The 23,136-nt window shown below is 43.7% G+C and overlaps 1 protein-coding gene across 6 annotated transcripts in view; it reads left to right on the top strand.

Moving 5' to 3' along the window:
- The window catches only part of ip6k1 (inositol hexakisphosphate kinase 1), an 84,381-nt gene that overhangs the window by 39,310 nt on the left and 21,935 nt on the right, over positions 1–23,136 (top strand). The window contains exons 2-3 of one of the 6 annotated variants that reach the window (XM_051908846.1): positions 621–756; positions 21,119–21,489. In XM_051908846.1, the coding sequence (XP_051764806.1) occupies positions 21,267–21,489 (223 nt within the window). In that variant the 5' untranslated portion in view covers positions 621–756; positions 21,119–21,266. Of the gene's footprint in view, positions 1–620; positions 757–16,713; positions 16,860–21,118; positions 21,490–22,870; positions 22,964–23,136 lie in introns of those variants that run through there. The other 5 variants (XM_051908844.1, XM_051908848.1, XM_051908849.1 and 2 more) reach the window with 5 other exon arrangements.

Genomic DNA, 23,136 nt, shown 5'->3' on the forward strand with positions numbered 1-23,136 from the left:
TAAATCAGTTCATGTGAGTACAGTGGTTCAATATTAATATTATAAAGCGGCGAGAATATTTTTGGTGCGCCAAAAAACAAAACAAAATAACGACTTATATAGTGATGGCCGATTTCAAAACACTGCTTCAGGAAGCTTCGGAGCATTATGAATCAGCGTGTCGAATCAGCGGTTCGGAGTGCCAAAGTCACGTGATTTCAGCAGTTTGGCGGTTTGACAAAACAGTCATACTAAAAATACATTTGATTGTGTTGAAAGTTATGCTATAATGTTACTCTGTGCGTTCGCTCAGTGGCTGGTATGAGATACTTGGTGAACACTGCAGTAAGCTAGATAGATATTAGAATATCATATTAATAAAAGCTGAATGACTTGTGTTGCTAAATGTCCATTTTAAAATATATTGTATAGTGGAGAAAATACTGTATTACTTTTTTAGGCCTACTACAAATAAAGCTCTTTCTGATTATGCTATGTTAGCCACTTGACAAAATAGCATTGTCTCTGGGGCATGGTATAAACATTACTCCCCATAAAATCAAGAAAACAAGAGATTCAAACAATAAGACTTAACCGTGTTGAGCTATATAACAATGATTGGTTTTCTGTTTTTTTTACAGCACAAGTAAATACAATAGAACAAACCTATTGGAATTCGATGGTAACATGGATATGAAGTCATTGGCAGGCAGTCAATGACACAAGCTGTTACACTGGCTAAAATAGCTGATTTCCCTGGATTTGGATCTAGATAATGTAAGTGCACAAGTCAACAAAATATATAACATTGTTCTAGTGGTTTTGGGTATTTTAATAAAACATCTTACATATTGTGCCTTTAACTCCTTACTGCACCCCACCATTTTGGCAAGTAGGGCATAAATGACATACCCAAAATAAAAAGGTTGCTGCTCATAAGTCATTCTGGGTAGACACATAACCAACATATATTTAGAAAGCCAACACTTGAGAGTTTCCAGTTCAGAATTCAGAATTACTCAGACTGGAGATATACAAGCTCAAACATAAAAACAAATATAAAAATACTAAGAATATAATTTTTAAATGTATAAAAATATTAGGCTATATAAATGTGGTATAACAACTTATAACCACAATTAAAGTGAAGCCACAAGAGTGGTCATGCTTCATTAAAATCTGAAAATTATATCTCTAAATCTATGCATTTTATTAATGCATAGTTGCCATTCCCAAAACTTTGCTGTGTGTATGTAGATTTCTAGCTGTGAGTTCTCTGAAGACTTTTTCGTCGTTTCCTAATCTCCTCCATATCACTTCAAAATATAGCATTCTGTGTATAATTCAAATGGGAGCATTCTGTGTATAATACAAATATAGCATTCTGTGTAGAATTCAAATTCAAGTGGGCAGCTTCAGCATATGTTTATAGTGTAGGAGGCGGGACGCTTCAGATCTAGAGAGCATTTTATTGGACAGAAAATCTGATGAGAAGCTAAAATGCAGAGTGTCATCAAAATCATTGATCCATATTGGCGGATGTGAGAGACTGCTAGTTTTGAATGTTTATATCTTCTAACTGCGCATTTTGTCATTGTTTTGGAGCACACTAGCTTATATAGATAACCTTAGGGCTAACATATTCATACTAAAAGCCAAAAAACTTTCATTTTGATTTCATGGGGACTTTAACAGTACAGTTAATGTACGGGGAAGTTTAGTGCTGAACGACGAGCCGCTGGATGACAGTATGTCCCTAGCAGCCTCGGACGCTGAGGATTGGCCGGACTCACATCTTGACTCCGCCCCCTTGCCGTCTCTTGAGCCGATCGACGCCAGGGCTTCTATCGACTCCGAGCTCGTTCGCGTGCTCTCTAAGGCCATTGAAGAGCTCGGCCTGGAGTGGTCTGCGCCTGATGAACCAGCACGCAGCCGCCTCGACGAGTGGTTTTTGCCCAGACGTCGCCAGGCTCCTCCCCAGCGGGCAGCTCCGTTCTTCCCTGAACTACACAAGGAGCTCACGAAATCGTGGTGCGCCCCGTACTCTGCCCGCCTTTGCTCTTCTGCCTCTCATGCTCTCACCTCGGTTGACTGTGCAGAGCAGAATGGTTATGACAAACTGCCACCTCTGGACGAAGCTGTGGCCGCACACCTGTGTCCGCCCGCCACCATTGGCTGGAAAACCAAGGTCACCCACCCATCCAAGCTGTGTCACACCACGTCGACCCTCGCTGGATGGGCCTACACCTCGGCCGGCCAAACAACTTCCGCCCTGCACTCGATGGCGGTGTTGCAGGTTTACTAGGCCAAACTCCTGCATGACCTGGACCAGCCAGGGCAGGACTCACCCGCCTTCAAAGAGCTGCGCTGCGCCACAGACCTGGCCCTGCGAGCCACCAAGACCACGGTCCAGGCGATTGGGCGTTCGATGGCCAGCCTGGTGGTGCTGGAGCGCCACTTATGTTAAACTTGATGTAGATAAAGGACGCGGATAAAGCCGTCTTCCTTGACTTGCCTGTCTCTCCTACTGGTCTCTTCGGCCTTGCAGTTAATGGGTTTGCCGAACGCTTCATAGTCAGAAGTCGGCCTGATACCCAGATAAGGAAGAGGAGGAGGCTAAATACCGCCGCAGCCGGACCACCCTCCAAAATGCCTCATTCAGTTTTCCCGTCGCCCCGTTCAGTTCCGGGTGCTCGAAAAAATGTGTTTTCTGCCTGCACAGAGCCTGTTCAAACGCCCTGGCAGTGAACCGCTGTTATAGCGGACATAATAAAAAACAAACATTCTCAAAAGAGAGCAATTTTCCTCGTCCACCCCTTATGTGCACCACAGTTCCTCACAGCGACTTGGTGCTTGAACCAATCCAGCCCCTTGCCACCCGGGCCGAGGCCTGGCAGGCCATCCCTGGAGTGTCAACTTGGGTAGTAAACATAGTAAAACGAAGTTATGTACTACAGTTCGCTCAGCGGGCCCCGTTATTCAACGGAGTGGTCCATACCTCAGTAGAGAGCAGGGACGTGCATGTCCTACGCTCCGAACTGAACACTATGCTGGCAAAAGAGGTTCCCCCGACTCTGAGCGAATCAGGCTTCTACAGCCGATACTTCCTCATTCCCAAAAAGGATGGCGGTCTCAGACCCATCCTCGACCTCAGATATCTGAATCAGGCCCTGATAAAGTACTCATTCAAAATGATAACTTTGAAACCGATCTTCTCACAAATTCACCCAGGAGACTGGTTCTTTTCCCTGGATCTGAAGGATGCTTACTTTCACATCCAGATTGCCCCCCATCACAGACGATTCTTGAGATGCGCCTTTGAAGGGGTGGCATATCAATACACTGTCCTTCCGTTCAGGCTGTCTCTGGCTCCCCGCACTTTTAATAAGTGCATGGACACGGCCCTCTCCCCTCTGAGGCAGATGGGTAAACGCATACTCAACTACCTCAAAGACTGGCTCGTCCTGGCCCAGTCGGAGGCGGAGCTAGTGGCACACAGATCCCTTCTCCTCAGCCACTTAGAGTGCTTGGGGCTCAGGGTCAATTTTCTAAAGAGCTATTTATCTCCCAGCCAATGTATCTCGTTCCTGGGGATTATTCTCGACTCAACCTGCATGATGGGCGAGGTCTCGCCAGAGCGATCCCTGACCATTCAGCAGCTCGCGAAAACTTTTACGCCCGGATCCTCTCTGCTGCTCAGAACGTTTCAGAGGATGCTAGGTCTCATGGGCTCAGCATCGCCAGCTCTGCAGTTGGGCCTGCTTCATATGCGCCCACTACAGTTCTGGCTGAAACCGCGGGTCCTGCCCCAAGCCTGGCAGCATGGTCGCTGCTCACTCAAAGTGAACTAGGCGTGCGTTGCAACCCTGGCTCCTTGGATGAACTCCTACTGGTTCGAACAGGGCGTGGCTATAGGGACGATGTGCAAGAGGAAAGTCGTTTTCACAGACTCTTCCAAAATGGGCTGGGGAGCTCTGTGCGACGGTCACCCAGCCTTAGGTGCTTGGACGAGCCAAGAGAACGAGCTTCATATCAACCACCTGGAAATGATGGCGGTGTATCTAGCTCTCCAGTTCTTCCTCCCTGTCTTGGCGGGACACCACGTCCTGGTCAGATCAGACAATATGACAGTGGTGTCCTTCATAAATCGCCAGGGAGGGCTCTCATCCAAGCCCGTCTTCACTCTAGCGAGATAGAGTGGGCCCAGCACATCCTGCTCTCACTCAGAGCAGCGCATATTCAGGGCATAATGAACAAAGGGGAGGACATGTTGTCTCGGAGCAACCTTCCCTCGGAGGAATGGTCGCTACACCCCCTCGCGATTTAGGAAATTTGGGATGTCTTCGGGAAAGCAGAGGTAAACCTCTTCACCTCAGAAGACAACTTTCATTGCCCAATTTATTTTTCAAAGACCAAGGATGTGCTGGCCCAGCCTCCTCCTGTACGCTTTTCCCCCGGTCGCTCTGATTCCTCAGGTTATCAGACAAATCAGGGAAGGTGCCCACAGAGTCCTCCTGGTGGCTTACCTATGAAGGAGCCGACCATGGTTCTCGGACTTGTATCAGCTGGCGTCCATGGAGCCATGGCCAATTCCCCTGAGACGAGACATCCTCTCCCAAGCGGGAGGGACGATTTGGCACCCTAAACCCGAGCTGTGGGATCTCCATGTATGGCTTCTAGACGGGAGCCTTCAGACCTCCCTGAAGATGTCCTGAACACTATCTCACAAGCCAGAGCTCCGTCAACGAGACGTCTCTACTCCATCTTTGGGCCTACAATGCCCCATAGGTGTTAGAGCACACTTCACGAGGGGCATGGCCTCTTTTTGGGCATGGTCTACTGGCGTGTCCATTGCGGAAATTTGTAAGGCGGCCGGCTGGGCCTCGCTGTCCACCTTTGTCAGATTTTATAATCTAGACGTCCCTGCATTACAAACACAGGTTCTCTCTGCATAAGCCTCACTAATGTGATCAGCTTATGAGTACTCGTTTATGGCCCTGACCAAAGTCCGGGTAATAACATATTTTTTCCCTTTCCCTGTATATGCTCTAGGCCTCAAGGGAGCTCCTAGAATATATAGGAACGGGAGGACAACTATAGTGTCCCCAAGTCCCCTATCTTCCGGGATATGTTATGCTATGTGCATCCGTGCGAGCCCTCCTCAGTGCTCCGCTCAGATGCTCTGTCGTTCCCCCTTCATAGCATGGCGTGATTGTATAATCCCCGTTGCGTCTTGCCTAAAAAGGCAGACGACACAGTACGTAGTGTAGTATCGAAAGGGAACGTACTCGGTTACTAACGTAACCTCGGTTCCCTTAGATACGGAACGGAGTACTGTGTAATTTGCCGTGCTATTCGTAGGACGCCTCATGCCGTCGCTTCATCGAATTAAATCAGTTTGCCAATGCAAGACGGCTGCTTATATAGCCCGAGACCCCGCCCATTTTGGCGGGCTCGAGCGGGCTCACCTGCCGTGCCGCCATCGGTTCGTTTTCTTAAACTCCACGAACCAATGGTCGTGCAGTTTTTACCACGTGATTAAAAAACGCTTCAGAATCGGTGAAAACAGAAGTTTCCCTGTTGTGTCTTGCCTAAAAAGGCAGACGACGCAGTACTCCATTCCGTATCTAAGGGAACCGCAGTTACGTTAGTAACCGAGTATGTTTCAGTTTTCCCCCTTCGTTTGGCATAAAACACTGTATTCGTGGTCATCCAGTTTGAAATGGTGACTACAAACAGAGGTTTTTCAGATTTTCCGTTGTGGCATTCTCTCCGTATTTACGATTCTTTGTAGTCTTTATCCGCTGCCTACAATGCGCTGGAGACCAAAAGTATTCTCACTCTCTCTAAATGTTTACTCTTTGAATTCTTGCATCCGGGAACAATACAAGTCGACAGCATTATGACTAAAAGTTTGCTAAGAAGTAAAAAAGCTAGGAGATTTTTTTTTCTTTACCCTGGGAAGTGTATCCATAGCAGACTGGTGGGAGTGGCCTTGGATGGCAACATGTCCAGTGCATTATGGGTGTTGAAGTTTTCCTACCTATTTGGCAAGCGAGAAGACAGCAGCCTTATTTTTCTGCTTTCTCTATTCATGTAGCACCGATTTCAAACATTTTTTCATCTTTCTACTGCATAAGCAGCCAAGTTTTATTGAAAGCCCATTTTGCCAGCGGTGAAGTCCCTTTAAGACAAAAAACTGTTTATGAGGATACTTGCCAGAATGGGATGTATTTTGGCATACTTTTGTGTGTATTTGTTTAAACACAAGATATTTTATGGACAGCATCAACCCAAAGCTTTACACTGCATGTTTTGATCATGAATCTGGCTAGATGCATTAGGTTATGTAAGGAAAGTTGGATTGAAACAGCACATTGTTTAAATATGGTATGTGTATCACTGACAGATCAGGTTTGTAGTTGTTGTCTTCAGTTTGTGTGGTGGTCTGCCAAAGGCATTATAAACGGGGTCGCTCTCCCTTATGTCCTTTTTGAGATGCCTGAGGTGTCGTACAGCATTGTTCTACTTTTCTTGAATGGCTTCAGTCAGTAATTTGTACTAACTTTTCCAATTTGCTGCTTATTAGTAGGCCAGCAAGAAACGGCTCTATATCTGGAGTTTCTTTGTGTTTTATGCTAATACTGTTGTTTTAAGCATTCTTTTTGTGAAAATATTTCATTTTCCTGTTGGATTTGTTGGAGTGTTATTATATATTGTTATTTAAATATCAAACGGCTGATTTATCTTTATTATCAATAAATAGGTATTGATCAATACTACCATCACTCAGCAGCATTGGTAAATTAACTTCCACTTTGGTTCTTTCTCTTTTCTCTGGTTCTTTAAAGAGTTAGTTCACCCAAAAAATGAAAATTCTGTCATTAATTACTCACCTTCATGTTGCTCCAAACACATAAGACCTTTGTTCATCTTCGGAACACAAATTAAGATATTTTTTGATTTAATTCCGTGAACTATCTGGCCTCCGATAGACTGCAACACAACGACCACTTTCAAGGCCCAGAAAGGTAGAAAAGACATTGTTAAAATAGTCCATGTGACTACAGTGGTTCAATCTTAATGTTATGAAGACAAGAATACTTTTTGTGCGCAAAAAAACAAACAAAAATAACAACTTTATTCAATTGTTTCTTGTCTTCCATGTCAGTCTCCTACGCAGTTGACGTAGTGAACTCAGTGCAGCGCTTCCATGTTCTATGTCAGAACACCGGCTCATTATTGGCCAGCTCCTACGTCAGCATCACATGCATGCGTCGTGGTGATCACGTGAACAGTGTCGGCCAATACTGAGCCGGCCAATAAAGAACAAAAATTCGTCAGTTACACACCCTTATGCAATCCCAGATGTATGTAAGTTCAGTTGACTCTTGAAAAAATAATCCATACAACCCCAGTTGACTAGGAGATACCTGATTACCAGTGTGGTCACATGACAATTAACTGGTGGAAAAATGTCCTTACTGTCACAATGCTACAGTAGAGTGTACTTCTCAGAGTAACAATAATAATAGTACAATTTAATAATTTTTCAAGTTTTATGCGTTCATTTGATTGCCACGATTTTGATAATAAATTTGTATTTATTTTCCAACAAAACATGATCGTAAGATAATATATACAGATGTAACACTTTTGAGTGACAAAAGTTGCAAAAGACAAAATCACTAAATTTGTTTTGTTGATTCACTGATTGATCAAGGCATCTGGGGGAAAAAATACTGTCCGCCCCACATTTGTTGAAGAACAGCTTATTACAGGGAAAAACTATTTTAGGAGGTTGTCAATATATGAAAATCATTTCAAGACATCCATTCATTCTATATTGTCTATATCTGTTTATAGTTTATTTTGACTTCTCTATACATTTATTTATATTATTGCATTTTCATATGTATTTGGCCTGCTATTTAATTTGTTCCTTTGCCCTAGCCCAGTTTATATAAGTTGGTGTCTCACAGGAGGACAAAGGAGGAAAGTGAGGTGATAAGAGCTAGAGATGTTTAGATGCTTTTGGAAGCAAATTTTCTTTGTTTTAAGAGTTTAAGTTGTACAGAGCATTTGTAAAATAAGGGCATTTGACTCTCATTGACTTTCAATGAGTTAAAATTCTTAGAAGGCCGACAAACTAACACTGCTTCCCAATGACTTTTCGGCCAAATGCAAGAAAACCTACCACCTACCCACCATGTTGTTGTTTTCATATGAGATGTTTTCGTATGAGTAGTGGTGAGTTAAAGTGTAACTTAGCTGATTTTCAACCCGCTTTGTTATTTTGTAAATAAACAATTTTTATTCGTTCTCTGTGTTACCTGGAAATTCCTGTTTATTTGACAGCAAAAGTCGACTGGATGACACAAAGTGCACTTTGTAGATTTCACAGAAGCCCTGGAGGTGTCAGATTATATTTCTGCATTTTTATATCCCCGCCCACGGACAGTCAGATCGACAGAGGGTTATAAGTAGGGCTGTGACGGTGGCAATTTTTTACTACCGCGGTGGGAAATCACCAACAACCGCCGGTGTGGCGGTGGTGGGGTCCGGGGGAGGGGGGTTGGTTGTATATATATGTGTGGGTGTGTGTGTGTGTGTGTGTGTGTGTGTGTATATATATATATATATAATATATATATATATATAATATAATATCAGGGGCGTTTCCTCCGAGGAGGCAAGGGAGGTAGTGCCTCCTCAAAAAAAAATAGGATGATATGGATAATCCATATTACATATAAAACAACACAAATATTACAAATTATGACATTAAAAAGAGCGCAAGTCACTCGTATTTCTTAAGGAACACTGCCCAACAGCGACACCCAGAGGTAAAGTTACAGCAGGAGTCATGCCTCCCTTTCCACTAATAGAAAACCATTAGACCCCCGGCGTGCGGTGGGTTTTGTGGGGGGTAATTGAGAATGAATGGGGGAAAGTCACGTGAGAGGAGGCAATGTCTCTGTCGCGCTATGATTGGATGTAATTGGTTATGATTGGATATGATTGGTTTGTGCGATAAATCCCGCCTCTTGTTGACTTGCATGTTCCGCGCGTCAGTTTGAAAGAACAAATGAGGGTGTCAATGGGAAGACTAATTGAAAAGTAAGTAAACAGATCACCAATCAAACTTGAAATTGACTGAAAGCATGATGACTGCGGGGTTTTTTTTTTTTTTTTTTTTTTTTTTTTTTTTTTTTTTTTTGTGCAATCAGCTTGGTGAAATTAAAAATACAATTCGTGTCTGTGACAGACTGTGTTTACGGAGCATGACTGATGATCCAAAATAGCCTGAGTTGACAAAAAGAAAAACATCAATATACAAATAAAATATATTGTTTAAATTATTATTGCCTTTAGTTATTATTTTGGAATGAATGTAGAAATGCTTAAAACACTAACTTGATGAGATTGACTTGGTTTTGATAGAACATTTATTACAATACATTGTTAATGTAAAATTACAAAATAGAATTGTATTTGGTTTCTTTTTTTCTTTTTTGAAAGTAATGTTCATTTAACAAGGAAGATGTGTCAACGTTAAGAGTAATGCACATGAATTTACATTGATTCATAAATAAATAAAAAATGTGCCTCCTCATTTCAGAACACCACTGCACGCCACTGATAGATATATATATATATATATCTATCTATGTCAGAGGTTGCGTTAGACTTTCGCACTTTTGGCAGACAGTAAAAAATCCGTCATAATCAATACCTGTCATTTTAATTTTTATATTTTAAAGATAAGACATTTAATAGCTTCTGATTTCATCCACATTTTCATTTTTCATTTTTAAGTAAATATGCCTAGGCTATGCATTTATTTATACTATGAAAAGAAAGTTTAACAAAGACTGCGTCACTTTCCAGTTTTCATCTTGAACACTTGTCACGGATCGTGAGTGAACGCGATCATCCTTTCCTCTTTACAGAACGAAATAAACATGAATGAAAATCAGAAAAAAATGTTGAAAGACACAGTAGCTTACCGAAATCGTCAGTTCAGTCAGTGTAGCAAACAATGTCACGTAACATTATACCTCAGAAAAGCCATTCGTTGACCATAAACTTGATAGTCAACAAGAAAATAACAAAACAAACTATTTAAAACAAAACGAACTGGATTAGAAACTTAATTATGTAAGTATAAGTATTATAACTTTATTATTATAAAATGGACTTAAACTAGGTGCTCGCCTATGTGTAATCAAACACATCATTTTATTCTGGAGACTGAACTCGCGCACTCACCACCAACTGGACAGGGGTGGGAATTACGTTTACAAGCTACACTTTGTCTTCTCTTTAAACAGCATTATGGTAAAAACACTATGGAAACAACTTTCTTACCTGTACATTTTGGTTCGGGAAGAATGGACAGAACAGCAGTTTCTTTTAGTTTTTTCCTGTCCGTTTGGCCTAAAATACAGTGTTCGTTGTCATCCAGTTTGAAATGTTGGTAACACTTTATTTTAGGGTCTTTTAACTAGTTGCTTATTAGCATGCATATTACTAGAATATTGGTGATTTATTAGTACTTATTAAGCACATATTAATGGCTTATTCTGCATGACCTTATTCTACATTCTTAATCCTACCCAATGCCTAAACTTAACAACTACCTTACTAACTATTAATAAGCAGTAAATTAGGAGATTATTGAGGGAAAAGTCGTAGTTAATAGTTTATATGTGTTCCCTATACTAAAGTGTTACCGAAATGTTGACTACAAACACAGAGGTTTTTCAGATTGTCTGTTGCGGCATTCTCTCCTTATTTACAATTCTTTGCAGCCTTTGTCCACTGCCTACAACCTGTTGGATCCTTCATTGGAAACCGAGAGTAACTCCCTGCTGCAGTACAAGTTGACACCATTATGATTAAAAGTTTGCTAAGTAGTATTTCCTATTAAAACAGGGTGGTATTTGACTCTGGTAAGTGTATCCATAGCAGACTGGTGGGAGTGGCCTTGGACAGCAACAAAAGGGAAGACTTTTTTTTTCTGTTTTTTCTACTCAGGTAGCACCAATTTCATTTTTTCTGCATTACTGCATAAGCAGCCAGGTTTTATTGAAATTTTTCCAGCAGTGAAGTCTCTTTGATGTCATATTGAGATTCTCTAGCAGGTGCAAGCAAACTGTCCCCCACTTCCAAAATGATACAACAGTGACATTGCAGTGCTTCCCACAGGTTTGAAATATACTTGCGGTGGTAGCCGGGTGGAAAATCTTCCTATTACCCACAGCACAAAAATGGTCTAATACATGTGACAAACAACAAATAATGTGTGCTTTTTAACAATATTCTTATTTATTGAAATTCATTTTAATAGGCTACTATTACATTTAATTACGTAGTAATATTATCTATTATTATGCGTTGTAAATTATGCAAAATTACACCATTTACTTTTTCATATAGTGTCTCTCTTTCAGTGAATGGGTTACAGATTTTACTGATACTAGTAAAATCTATATATTGAATAATATGTGTCAAATAAGGTTCTTAGTCTTTTCTTCCTATGGGGTAGCATCCCTGCCAGAGACTACAATAGTTTACTATGCATTAAATGGAAATCAAATTAAATACAATTTATTGTGTACCCAAAGTACCAATAATGCCCAGAAGAAGAAAAAACGTAGTGTGTGACTTTTAATTATAAACAAGCCCAAAATACACTGGGACTCTTATTTTGAAATGTCTGTACTATTGCAGGCTGAACCTTCAGATGAGAGAGATAAAATATGCATTCTTACAACAGTCTAAAACCATATTATATAAAGGCCATAAAGTAGACATTGTCATAATTCATCAAATCGCTTGGCATAAATGTGCGCTATTCATTGATTGCTTTTGACTTTTGTGACTTTTGAAGTTTAATAATAAGTAGGTGTTACGTACAGAAAGGAGCGGAGACACAGGTAAGGGTAATCAGGTTTATTTGAGGTAAAACAGAGCGTGCAAGCAGAGTGCAGGTGAGTTGTAGCAGATGATAGAGTTGACGAGACATGGAACTGGAACTGATACTTGTCTGTGTTGTTCTAGGAAGCGAGGATGCAGAGAGACGTGGAACAGATGAACACACTGGAGAATCACAGGAGACGTGGAGACACAAGGGATCACAGGAGACGCTGGAGACAGGTAAGTAGTCGTATTTCGGGAGTCCTGGAGGTAAGTATAACACTGGTATGTGTTAACGAGACCGGACAGTGACTGAGTGATCTGGCGTGTCTTTTATGTGGCTGTGGTGATGAGTGTGAATGAGCGTCAGGTGTGGCTTGTCAATACTCAGGAGAGGGAGTGCGTAGTGATTGGGTGAGTGTAGAGCCTGGCGTGTCTGTGACATTACCCCCCCCTCCACGGTCCGCTCCTGAGGACCGCGGACCCCGACGTCGTGGTGGTCGACCTCTGCCTCGGGGAGCTGGTTTGTTGGGATGTCTGGCATGGAAGTCGTCAAGGAGGCTGGGATCCAGAATATCATTCCTCGGGACCCATGAACGTTCTTCGGGACCGTATCCTTCCCAGTCAACTAGGTACTCTAGGGACCCACCACGACGCCGGGAGTCCAGGATGTCTTTCACCTGGTAGGCTACCTCGTCTTCTGCGATGAGTGGAGGAGGGGGATCCTCGGTGTCGCCAGGCTCTGTGGAGGGAAGGACAGAGGGATGGTGAGGTTTAAGGAGTGACACATGGAAAACTGGGTGAATGCGATACTCAGGGGGGAGTTGCAGGTGATAGGTGACGGGGTTGACGGGGCCAACGAATCTAGGACTCAGCTTCCTACAGGGCAGGCGCATCCTGATGTCCCGGGTTGACAGCCATACCTTCTGTCCTGGCTGGTAGTTGGGTGCGTGGGAGCGTCGAAGGTCGGCTGTCAACCTGCGCCTGCGTAGGGCTCGCTGGAGTTGCAGATGTGCTGAGTCCCAGACCCTCTCGCTCTCCCGGAACCAGTAATCCACCGCCGGGACGTCTGATGGTTCCCCATCCCAGGGGAACAGTGGGGGCTGGTAGCCGAGTACGCACTGGAAAGGAGTAAGACCTGTAGTGGGCTGACGGAGAGAGTTCTGGGCGTACTCGGCCCAGCCCAGGAACTGGTTCCAGGAGTCCTGGTGGCCGTGACAGAAGGTACGCAGGAAACGGCCGATCTCCTGTATCTTCCTCTCCGTCTGCCCGTTTGTCTGTGGATGGTAACCGGAGGAGAGACTTATGGTCACACCTAGGAGTTTGAAGAACGCCTTCCAGACTCGGGAGGTGAATTGAGATCCACGGTCAGATACTATGTCTTCTGGTAATCCAAAGTAACGAAACACATGGTTGAACAGTAACTCTGCCGTTTCCATGGCAGTAGGGAGTCCAGGCAGGGGAATTAAACGACAGGACTTGGAGAATCGGTCGACGATCACCAGCACACATGTGCATCCATCGGAGACGGGAAGGTCGGTAATGAAGTCCACTCCTAGGTGTGACCAGGGGCGAGTGGGAACGGGCAGAGGTTGGAGCTTTCCGGAGGGAAGATGGCGTGGACTCTTGGAGACGGCACATTCCCTGGACCCTTGCACGTACCTCCTGACGTCGGATGTCATGTTGGGCCACCAGAAGTGCTGTTTTAACAGCGAGAGGGTTTCGTTGACCCCGGGGTGGCCAGTGCCCAGTGAAGCATGTGTAGAGTGGATGAGGGGGGTGCGTCGTGTCCGTGGTGCATACTTCAATCCGGGGGGGCAACCCGGCGGAATGCTGGTGGAGGCATTGGACTCGGGGAGCGTCTCTTCAGACCAGGAAATGGGACTCACGAAGAGTTTCTCGGGGATGATGGGCTCTGGATCTTCGTTGCTCTCTTCTAGGCTGTGGAGACGAGATAGGGCGTCGGCTTTCACATTCTTCGATCCAGGACGATAGGAGATGGTGAATTCAAACCTCGTAAAGAACAGAGCCCATCTGGCTTGGCGGGGATTCAGCCTCTTGGCATCTCGCAAATATCCCAGGTTTTTGTGGTCAGTTAAAACCACGAAGGGGTGTTTTGCTCCCTCAAGCCAATGCCTCCATTCTTCCAGGGCGAGTTTGATGGCGAGGAGTTCGCGGTTGCCGATGTCATAATTCACTTCCACCGGGTTGAGTTTCCTGGAGAAGAAAGCACATGGATGGAGTCTGCTGGGATTCCCCTGCTGCTGGGACAATACCGCTCCCACTCCGATGGTTGAGGCGTCAACCTCGACGACGAAGGGGAGCTCTGGGTCAGGGTGAGCCAGGAGGGGAGCGGTCGTGAATGCGGCCTTGAGGGCCTCAAAAGCTTGGGTGGCGGCTGGGGTCCAGGACAGAGACTTGGGCTTACCACGGAGGAGGTTGGTGAGTGGACCGGTGATGGAACTATAGTTCTGGATGAATCGTCAATAGAAGTTTGCAAATCCTAGGAATCTTTGTAACTCTTTGATGGTTGAGGGAATGGGCCATTCTTTTACTGCGGTGACCTTCCTCTCGTCCATGCGGACGCCACTGTGGTCGATGTTATAGCCCAGGAATTGCACGGAGGGCTGATGAAAGGTGCACTTTTCGGCCTTTAGGAAAAGGTGGTAGTCCCTCAGGCGTTGGAGGACCTCCGCAACGTGTCGGCGATGTTCGGCCAGGCTCCGGGAGTAGATTAAAATGTCGTCTATGTAGACCAGGACAGACCGGTGCAGGAACTCCCGGAGCACCTCATGCATGAAGTCTTGGAATACGGAGGGGGCGTTGACCAGACCATACGGCATGACGAGGTACTCATAATGGCCAGTAGGTGTCACGAAAGCCGTTTTCCACTCGTCCCCCTCACGTATTCTGATGAGGTTGTACGCGCTGCGGAGGTCCAACTTGGTGAACACAGTGGCGCCGCGTAGATGTTCCAGGGCTGCTGGGACGAGAGGAAGGGGGTAACGGAACTTTATGGTGATTTGGTTGAGTGCTCTGTAATCGATGCAGGGCCGCAAGCCTCCGTCCTTTTTTGCCACGAAGAAAAAGCTTGAAGCAGCAGGGGAAGTGGACGGTCGGATGTAGCCTTGCTTAAGAGCCTCGTCGATGTACTCCTCCATGGCTTTCTCCTCCGGAACGGATAGGGAATATATCTTCCCTCTGGGCACTGGCTCACCTGGGATGAGGTCGATGGCGCAGTCCCATGGCCGGTGGGGAGGCAGCTTGGAGGCTTGTTTGGGACAGAAGACATCTCTGAAGTGGGAGTAACAGGCTGGGATGTCAGTAGAACGTCTTTCGAGTGGGCTTTCCACTGTAGTAGCACAGACTTGGATTCCTTGGGAACTTGGAGAACTGAACACGGGGAATTCGGGAAAACAGCCGTGGAAACATTGGTTACCCCACTTCAGGATCTCTCCTGTCCTCCAGGAGATGGTGGGGTTGTGCTGCTCTAGCCATGGGCGCCCTAGAATCACGTCAGATGTTGACTCCTCCAGAACCAGCAACTGGATCTCCTCAATGTGGAGCACTCCTACTTGGAGACGGAGGGGTCCCACGCTGTAACGTACTTTCCGTAATGGTTTTCCTGTTACCACGTGGATCTGGTAGATCTTCGGCGTGGGGGTGGTTTTGAGATGCAGCTGGCGACAGAGGGCTCCGGAGATGAAGTTTCCAGCTGACCCAGAATCGAGGAGCGCACTGACTGGAAGACAGAAATCAGCGGCAGTAAGTTTTACTACAATTGAGAGTGGTTTCATTTTATTCATTTTGGGCAGGATGGCACTCACCAATGGCCGGGCAGGACGAAGGGGGCATTCTGAGAGGTAATGCCCGGCACCACCACAATACAAGCAGAGATTCTGGGCCAGCCTCCTCTGTCGCTCAGCTGATGATAGACGTGAGTGTTCAATTTGCATGTTGTCATTAGCTGGTTCTGGGGAGCTGACGGATTCTGGCTGGCGGAGAGTGGAGGGGAATAGCGGCTGGCCCTGGTGCTCTTCTAGGCACAGCTGCATACGAGTGGCGAATCTGATGGATAACTGAATGAATTTCTCGAGCCCGATGGAATCCTCGTATGCAGCGAGATGCAACCGCACACGTGGATCGAGGCCTTGACGATAGGTGGTGATCAAAGCCTGCTCATTCCAGCCACTTGCAGCAGCGAGGGTACGAAACTGGAGGGCATAATCAGACACAGTTAGTGCACCTTGTTTTAAATTGCATAATCTCTCACCAATTGACGAATCCCAAGCGGGTTTTCCAAAAACTTCCTTGAAGTGGGTTGTAAAACTTGACAAGGACGATACAACTGGGTTATTGAAGTTCCAGAGAGGTTCAGCCCATCGCAGCGCTTTTCCGTGAAGCTGAGAGATTATGAAAGCCACCTTCGATCGATCGTCAGGGTATAAGTGCGGTTGCATCTCCAGGACCAGCGAACACTGCAGAAGGAAACCGTTGCAATCCTCCGCCAGACCAGAGAAGGGCGCCGGTTTGGCCATGGGACTGGCGACCGCGGGTGGTGAAGGAGCTGCAGCGGTGAATGCGGAAGTGCTCGCTGGTGTTGTTGTTGTGGAAGTGCCGGTGAAAGTGCGACGAAGTGCATCAACCAAATCTTGAATGGGATCCGGGGTGCTCATGTTGTTACCTGGGCGGTGTTGGTCCGGTCTTCTGTTACGTACAGAAGGGAGCGGAGACACAGGTAAGGGTAATCAGGTTTATTTGAGGTAAAACAGAGCGTGCAAGCAGAGTGCAGGTGAGTTGTAGCAGATGATAGAGTTGACGAGACGTGGAACTGGAACTGATACTTGTCTGTGTTGTTCTAGGAAGCGAGGATGCAGAGAGACGTGGAACAGATGAACACACTGGAGAATCACAGGAGACGTGGAGACACAAGGGATCACAGGAGACGCTGGAGACGGGTAAGTAGTCGTATTTCGGGAGTCCTGGAGGTAAGTATAACACTGGTATGTGTTAACGAGACCGGACAGTGACTGAGTGATCTGCCGTGTCTTTTATGTGGCTGTGGTGATGAGTGTGAATGAGCGTCAGGTGTGGCTTGTCAATACTCAGGAGAGGGAGTGCGTAGTGATTGGGTGAGTGTAGAGCCTGGCGTGTCTGTGACAGTAGGCTGTATCGCGATTTTTGTTTTACCATCCCCAAAATATGTCGTCTTAAAATGAACATTGAGACATTTGTTTTACCATTTCATGTATTGAAGACTTTTTATGACATTAAATTTAAGAGAACTCACCCGGAAGGATTTTGCTTTATTCGCAGACGTGCTCCTAAATACATTTTACAGTTTGCACACAGAAGCGCCCTCACTGTCGAGCCCTGTCTTTGTGAAATATCCACTGTGTCTCCGTAGTGCAAGTGGGAGTGTCAGCGAGAGTAAACAGTTCTCGCGCACACAAAATGTGCAGGTACGAAACACGTAGGGCGAGGGGAGATTTTCCACTAGTTAATCGATCGTGGATGGTTTCATTATCTAGGGTGGATAAAAAAAATTATAAGAGGATAAAAACAATAAAAGCAAAAATGTGTCTCCAAATACAGTATACTTGGGCGGCCATTAATATTACCTGGGTGGCCTACCCAAGTAAAATCTATGTGTGGGAAGCACTGCATTGGGAATACAAACTCAAATATGTCCAGCAGGGTTTTATCGCAAATGTCCGGAATGCATTCTGGGCACTGCTGGATCAATACTTCATTTGAGGATCTTTTAACTTGACTTTGTTCAGTAGGGAATGATGCAGTCAATGGAAGCTCAGCCTTCCTGAGACATCAAACTCATTCCATCACGACTTCAAAGACATTTTCAATTTTGAGGGCATGTGAAACATTCATGTGTCTGTTTTTATAATAGTTGATGAGAGCTAAACGTGTGTGCTTCGGCATGTTGGGTAACATGAGGATTAGTTTGGACGCATTGTCAGAGATGGATGGCACTCTGTGTTTGTCTATGAGTGGATGGGACTCAGGCTAATATAATAAAGGCTCTAAAATCAGCAGATGCCAGCTGTGTTTGTAGGGCTACACGGCATCCTGGGAAACACTCTCAAGGTGCAGTAATGGAAGGTTATAAACCTCTGTTTTTTTCTTTAGCTGGTGAATGGCTTGATTTAATATCCAAACAGTTTAAGCAGTTCTCGGTCTATTAAGAGGTTACTTTAACCAAAAATGAAAATTCTGCCATCGTTTACTCGCCCTCATGTCATTCCAAACCCATAGGACTTTCATCCATATTCGAAGCATGAGTAAAGATATTTTTAATGAAACCTGAGTGATTTTTGTCCCTCAATTGAAAGTCTATTCACTGGAAACATTGATACTTCAAAAAGTAAAAAAAAATATGTCTTAAAAATAATTTATATGAACCGAGCAGTTTAATCCAAGACACAATTGCTTTATATGATGAACAGATTTTGTACTTAGATGTTTATTCACATAAACGTTGATTAACACTAATACATAGAGCATATAAAATATGGTAAAGTCTGATATATTGGTCAACTTTTTTAACATTTTTTTTTATTTTGATATATTGTGCACCCCTACTATAGTAGGATTACAGAATCAAGAAGTTGCCTTCTAAAGTGTGAATTGTTTATTTTACAGAATTTTTCAAAAGTTCAAATTATTTTATTTCATGTAATTTATTTTTAAATGACTTGTTTCTAATTTAGTAAATATTATGTAAAATAAATATAAATTTAATTTCAGCAATTGGCATGTGTTTTTACTATCTTTTAAAGGATTAGTTCACTTCAGAATTAAAATTTCCTGATAATTTGCTCACCCCCATGTCATCCAAGATGTTCATGTCTTTCTTTCTTCAGTCGAAAAGAAAATAAGGTTTTTGAGGAAAACATTCCAGGATTTTTTCCATATAGTGTACTTTAACGGTTACCAACGGTTTGAAGGTCCAAATTGCAGTTTCAGTGCAGCTTCAAAGAGCTCTACACGATCCCAGCCAATGAATAAGGGTCTTGTCTAGCAAAACAATCGGTCATTTGTAAAAAAATAAAAAATAAAAATAAAAATGTATATACTTTTTAACCACAAATGCTTGTCTTGCACTAGCTCTGTGCATCCACAACTTCACGCATTACGTAGTCACGTTGGAAAGGTCACAGGTGGGAGGTAGGGTAGGGCGAAAAACACACTCTCATTTTCTCCTCCAACCTCCAAAATCGTCCGACATCATAGTTCATAGTAGGTACTTCTGCCTACATCATGTGTGACCTTTTCAACATGACTACGTAATGCATGAAGTTGTGGACGCGCATCACAGAGCTAGTGCAAGACAAGCATTTGTGTTTAAAAAGTATATAATTATTATTATTATTTTTTTTTTTAGAAAATGACTGATCGTTTCGGTAGATAAGACCCTTATTCCTCGGCTGGGATCACGTAGAGCCCTTTGAAGCTCCCTTCGCCGGGAGTTTGCCTGACAGGCGATCTAACCAATCATAATGCAGAATCCGCCGTTTTGTCAAAAAAGTTGGCACGGGGGCAACAAATGGCTGAAAAAGCTAGAAATTTTTAAAAGATTCAGTTGGGAGAACATCTAGCAACTAATTAAGTTAATTTGTATCAGGTCTGTAACTTGATTAGCTGTAAAAGGGATTTCTTAGAGAGGCAGAGTCTCTCAGAAGTAAAGATGGGCAGAGCTGTGAAAGAGTGCTTAAAAAGATTGTGGAATACTTTAAAAACAATGTTCCTCAACGTCAAATTGCAAAGGCTTTGCAAATCTTATCTACAGTGCATAACATCATCAAAAGATTCAGAGAAACTGGAGAAAACTCTGTGCATTTTGCCATGGCTTGTCGGACGTAGCAACAGTAACTAAAGGGGGCGGGTCTTTGCGCACGGTCAGTTTGGACCTTCAAACCGTTGGTAACCGTTGAAGTCCGGTGTATTTAGAGAAAAATTCTGGAATGTTTTTCTCAAAAAACTTAATTTCTTTTTGAATGAAGAAAGAAAGACATGAACGTCTAAACGGGTTGTGGGTTTCCGTTTCCGGTGAGAGTACGCTGTGCGTGTCTTGTTACTAACAATTGTTGGTTCACCGAAAACTGTAGCTCGTTTCTGTGTTGACAGTGTTAACATTGCTGGAGCCTTGGTTCAACCTTCCACCTCTGTTAAAAACCTGGGTATAATCTTTGACTCATCACTCTCCTTCCTTTCACACATCTCTTCACTCACCAAGTCTGCCTTCTTTCACCTCCGTAATATTGCATGTTTATATCCCTTCTTACATACCAATGATGCTGAGACACTGGTTCACGCCTTCATTACTTCCCGACTCGATTACTGTAATTCTCTTTTCTATGGTTTACCAAACACAATTAATAAGCTCCAATATATTCAAAACTCTGCAGCTAGGGTTCTCACTTATTCAAAGAAATCTTCTCACATTACTCCCATTCTACTCAGACTCCATTGGCTACCTGTTCATTTTCGTTTTCAATACAAAATACTCCTCATCACATTCAAAGCACTTCATTGTCTTGCCCCCCAGTATATTTCTGATCTCATTCATACCTATTCTCCTGTGCGCACATTAAGATTTTCTGATACTGGTCTGTTGTTGATTCCACGTCACAAGCTAGCATCACTTGGTGGTCGGGCATTTTGCATCTCTGCCCCCACACTCTGGAACTCCATTCCCAAACACATTTGTGATCTCTCATCATTACATGATTTCAAAACCCACCTTAAAACATAACTTTTTGTTTCTTGTTTCTCTGACCTCTGACTGTATGATGTTATGTGTTATGCATTTTATGTTTTTGTGTTGTTTTCCTGTCTGCTGTCATATTTATGTGTTATAATATTGCAAAGCGACCTTGAGTTTACAGAAAGGCGCTATATAAAATAAACATTATTATTATTATTATTATTATTATTATTATTATCTTGGATGACATGGGGGTGAGTAAATTATCAGGAAATTTTAATTCTGAAGTGAGCTAATCCTTTAAATTAAATAGTGTGATTATCATAGGCTTTATATTAGCCATCAAAAAAATCAATAATCTTCCACAGGAACCAATGAGGTTTGTTCTCAGGCATCAAGCAAGTTCCAATTACCATATTTGATTCTACCAGTATGTTTCGCACAGTCTTTATTTCGTTGAACCTAAATGTTATTTTTCTCTTTCTCTCCTAGAAGGCAGCATCAAGAATTCTGGGTCAGCGGGCTGGCTCCTCCCCCTCCCGGCGGCAGCGTGCGCTCTCAGCCGCCCCCTTGCACCCCCCGCTCGCCAGGCCTACGCGCCCAAGCCCATGCTCCCGGCTCCACGCGGCCCTCCAACGCCATGTGTGTCCCGCACACTATGGAGGTGGGCAAGCACAGTGCCAGCCAGGGGCAGGGCAGCCGCGGCGGGGTTCCCCTGGAGCCGTTCGTTCACCAGGTGGGCGGCCACACCAGCATGATGCGTTATGATGACCACACTGTCTGCAAACCACTTATCACCCGTGAGCAGCGATTTTACGAGTCCCTGCCACCAGAGATGAAGGAATTCACTCCTGAATACAAAGGTAAGATAGAAGATTTGTATGCAATGCACTTTTCTCAGATTTAGTGTTTTATTGTTGGTTTTTAGTGAGCTGACAGTGCAACAGTAACTGTTTCTGATAGCTTACTGAAGCACATGCCAAATTCCTCTGTGAAAAGTTGCTTCTCCAAATTCATGCACTTCAAAGCATTTTTTTAATCAAAATTATCAACATTTAAATAATGAGTCAATACATCATCAATCCTTCTTCCAAAACATGTTTTTGTCTTACTCTGATTCACTATGGTAAGCCTATTATAAATGTCTATATTTTAGAACTGACGGGATGGTTTTCGTGATAAATTGCGTTCATACGTCATTTGCCCGTGTGTCTCATCTAGTGTTGTCAAAATTACTGAGCGATACCAAAGAGTCACATTTTCGGTATTGTGGTCGGTACTTTTGGCAACACTAGTCTCATCATACCTGTAAATAGAGAAAAGTTGCTTCGGGTACTTTAATGCGTGTCTGAGTGGCATAGGATAGTTGTCACAAAGGTTGACAGTGCAACAGTATTCATATGTGGTTTCGGTAACTTACAGCAACGGAGATATGAGCTGTGTGTCATCTGAAGGTTTTAGATCCAGTCACTGTTCTCCACCAAAGCTGCTTCTGTCAATTTTGTGTTCTATGTGCGACTCAAATGCTCCACTCTTCATCCAGATATAAAAGCTGCCATCGTTTAATGAAGATTTAAAAGATTAACTCGCAGCTTGATTGGACTCTTGACGTGTCAAAAAATGAAAAGACTTTTCAGTTTTATGGATGTTGCCATCTTATCATCATATTACTTTGGTCACTGTTGCTATGGTTACTGGTAAGGTATATAGGGACTTGACTCCCATTGCATGTTCATACAGTGTTCAAGACACTACTGTTGTTGCTGTGTGAACGGGACATTTCGAGACTCACACCTGCAAGTAAATGCGGTTGTCAATCCCAAAAACTGACAGTGTGAAGTTGTGAACATAGCCTATTTGTAGTGTTCCTCCCATCTAAAGGCCTATTCACACCGACAGACTCAGACCAAAGGCAACAGACACTTCATCTGGTTTTGTTAGATCAGCCTGTTGGCGTCTGTTGCCATTGGTCGGTGATTGTTTTTGCCAATTGAATCAACAAAATAAGTTTTAACTGACATTTGTCGGCGTGGTGCAGGTATGACGTCACTTTGTAGGGCAAAACTTCCGGTTTTAGCACTTCCGGTTCCATCATGCCAAAGTCAATGGGTTTTTTGAATGGGATTTTGGTTAAATGGCTGAAATAAGGTCTGTGGTGAACACAAGCTCAAGGCACTTTCACGTTTTATTCTATGGCATAAAATAGATCAGTATTACCCCATTCGTGATTTTTTTTTTTTTAAGCTGTTATGTGTCTTGAAAAAGGCGGTTGCTAACAAGTGGCTAAATGGGACTACAGAGGCTGTCGGCGACATTAAACGTCATCACAGCGAACAGGTAAGCTCAGTTCACTTTTACAGCCTCATTATGCTCATAATTGTGCTCTTATAAACTAGTCTAACTCAAACTTTCTGGGAAAACGTTTTTAGATAAAAACTGAAAGAGTTGTTGGAAGCTTTAGTGATGGTGACGTTGAAGTCGAACGACCGTGGTATAATTTGTTTATAGCC

The sequence above is a fragment of the Ctenopharyngodon idella genome, chromosome 10 (assembly GCF_019924925.1).
Source record: "Ctenopharyngodon idella isolate HZGC_01 chromosome 10, HZGC01, whole genome shotgun sequence".
NCBI classification, from domain to species: domain Eukaryota; kingdom Metazoa; phylum Chordata; class Actinopteri; order Cypriniformes; family Xenocyprididae; genus Ctenopharyngodon; species Ctenopharyngodon idella.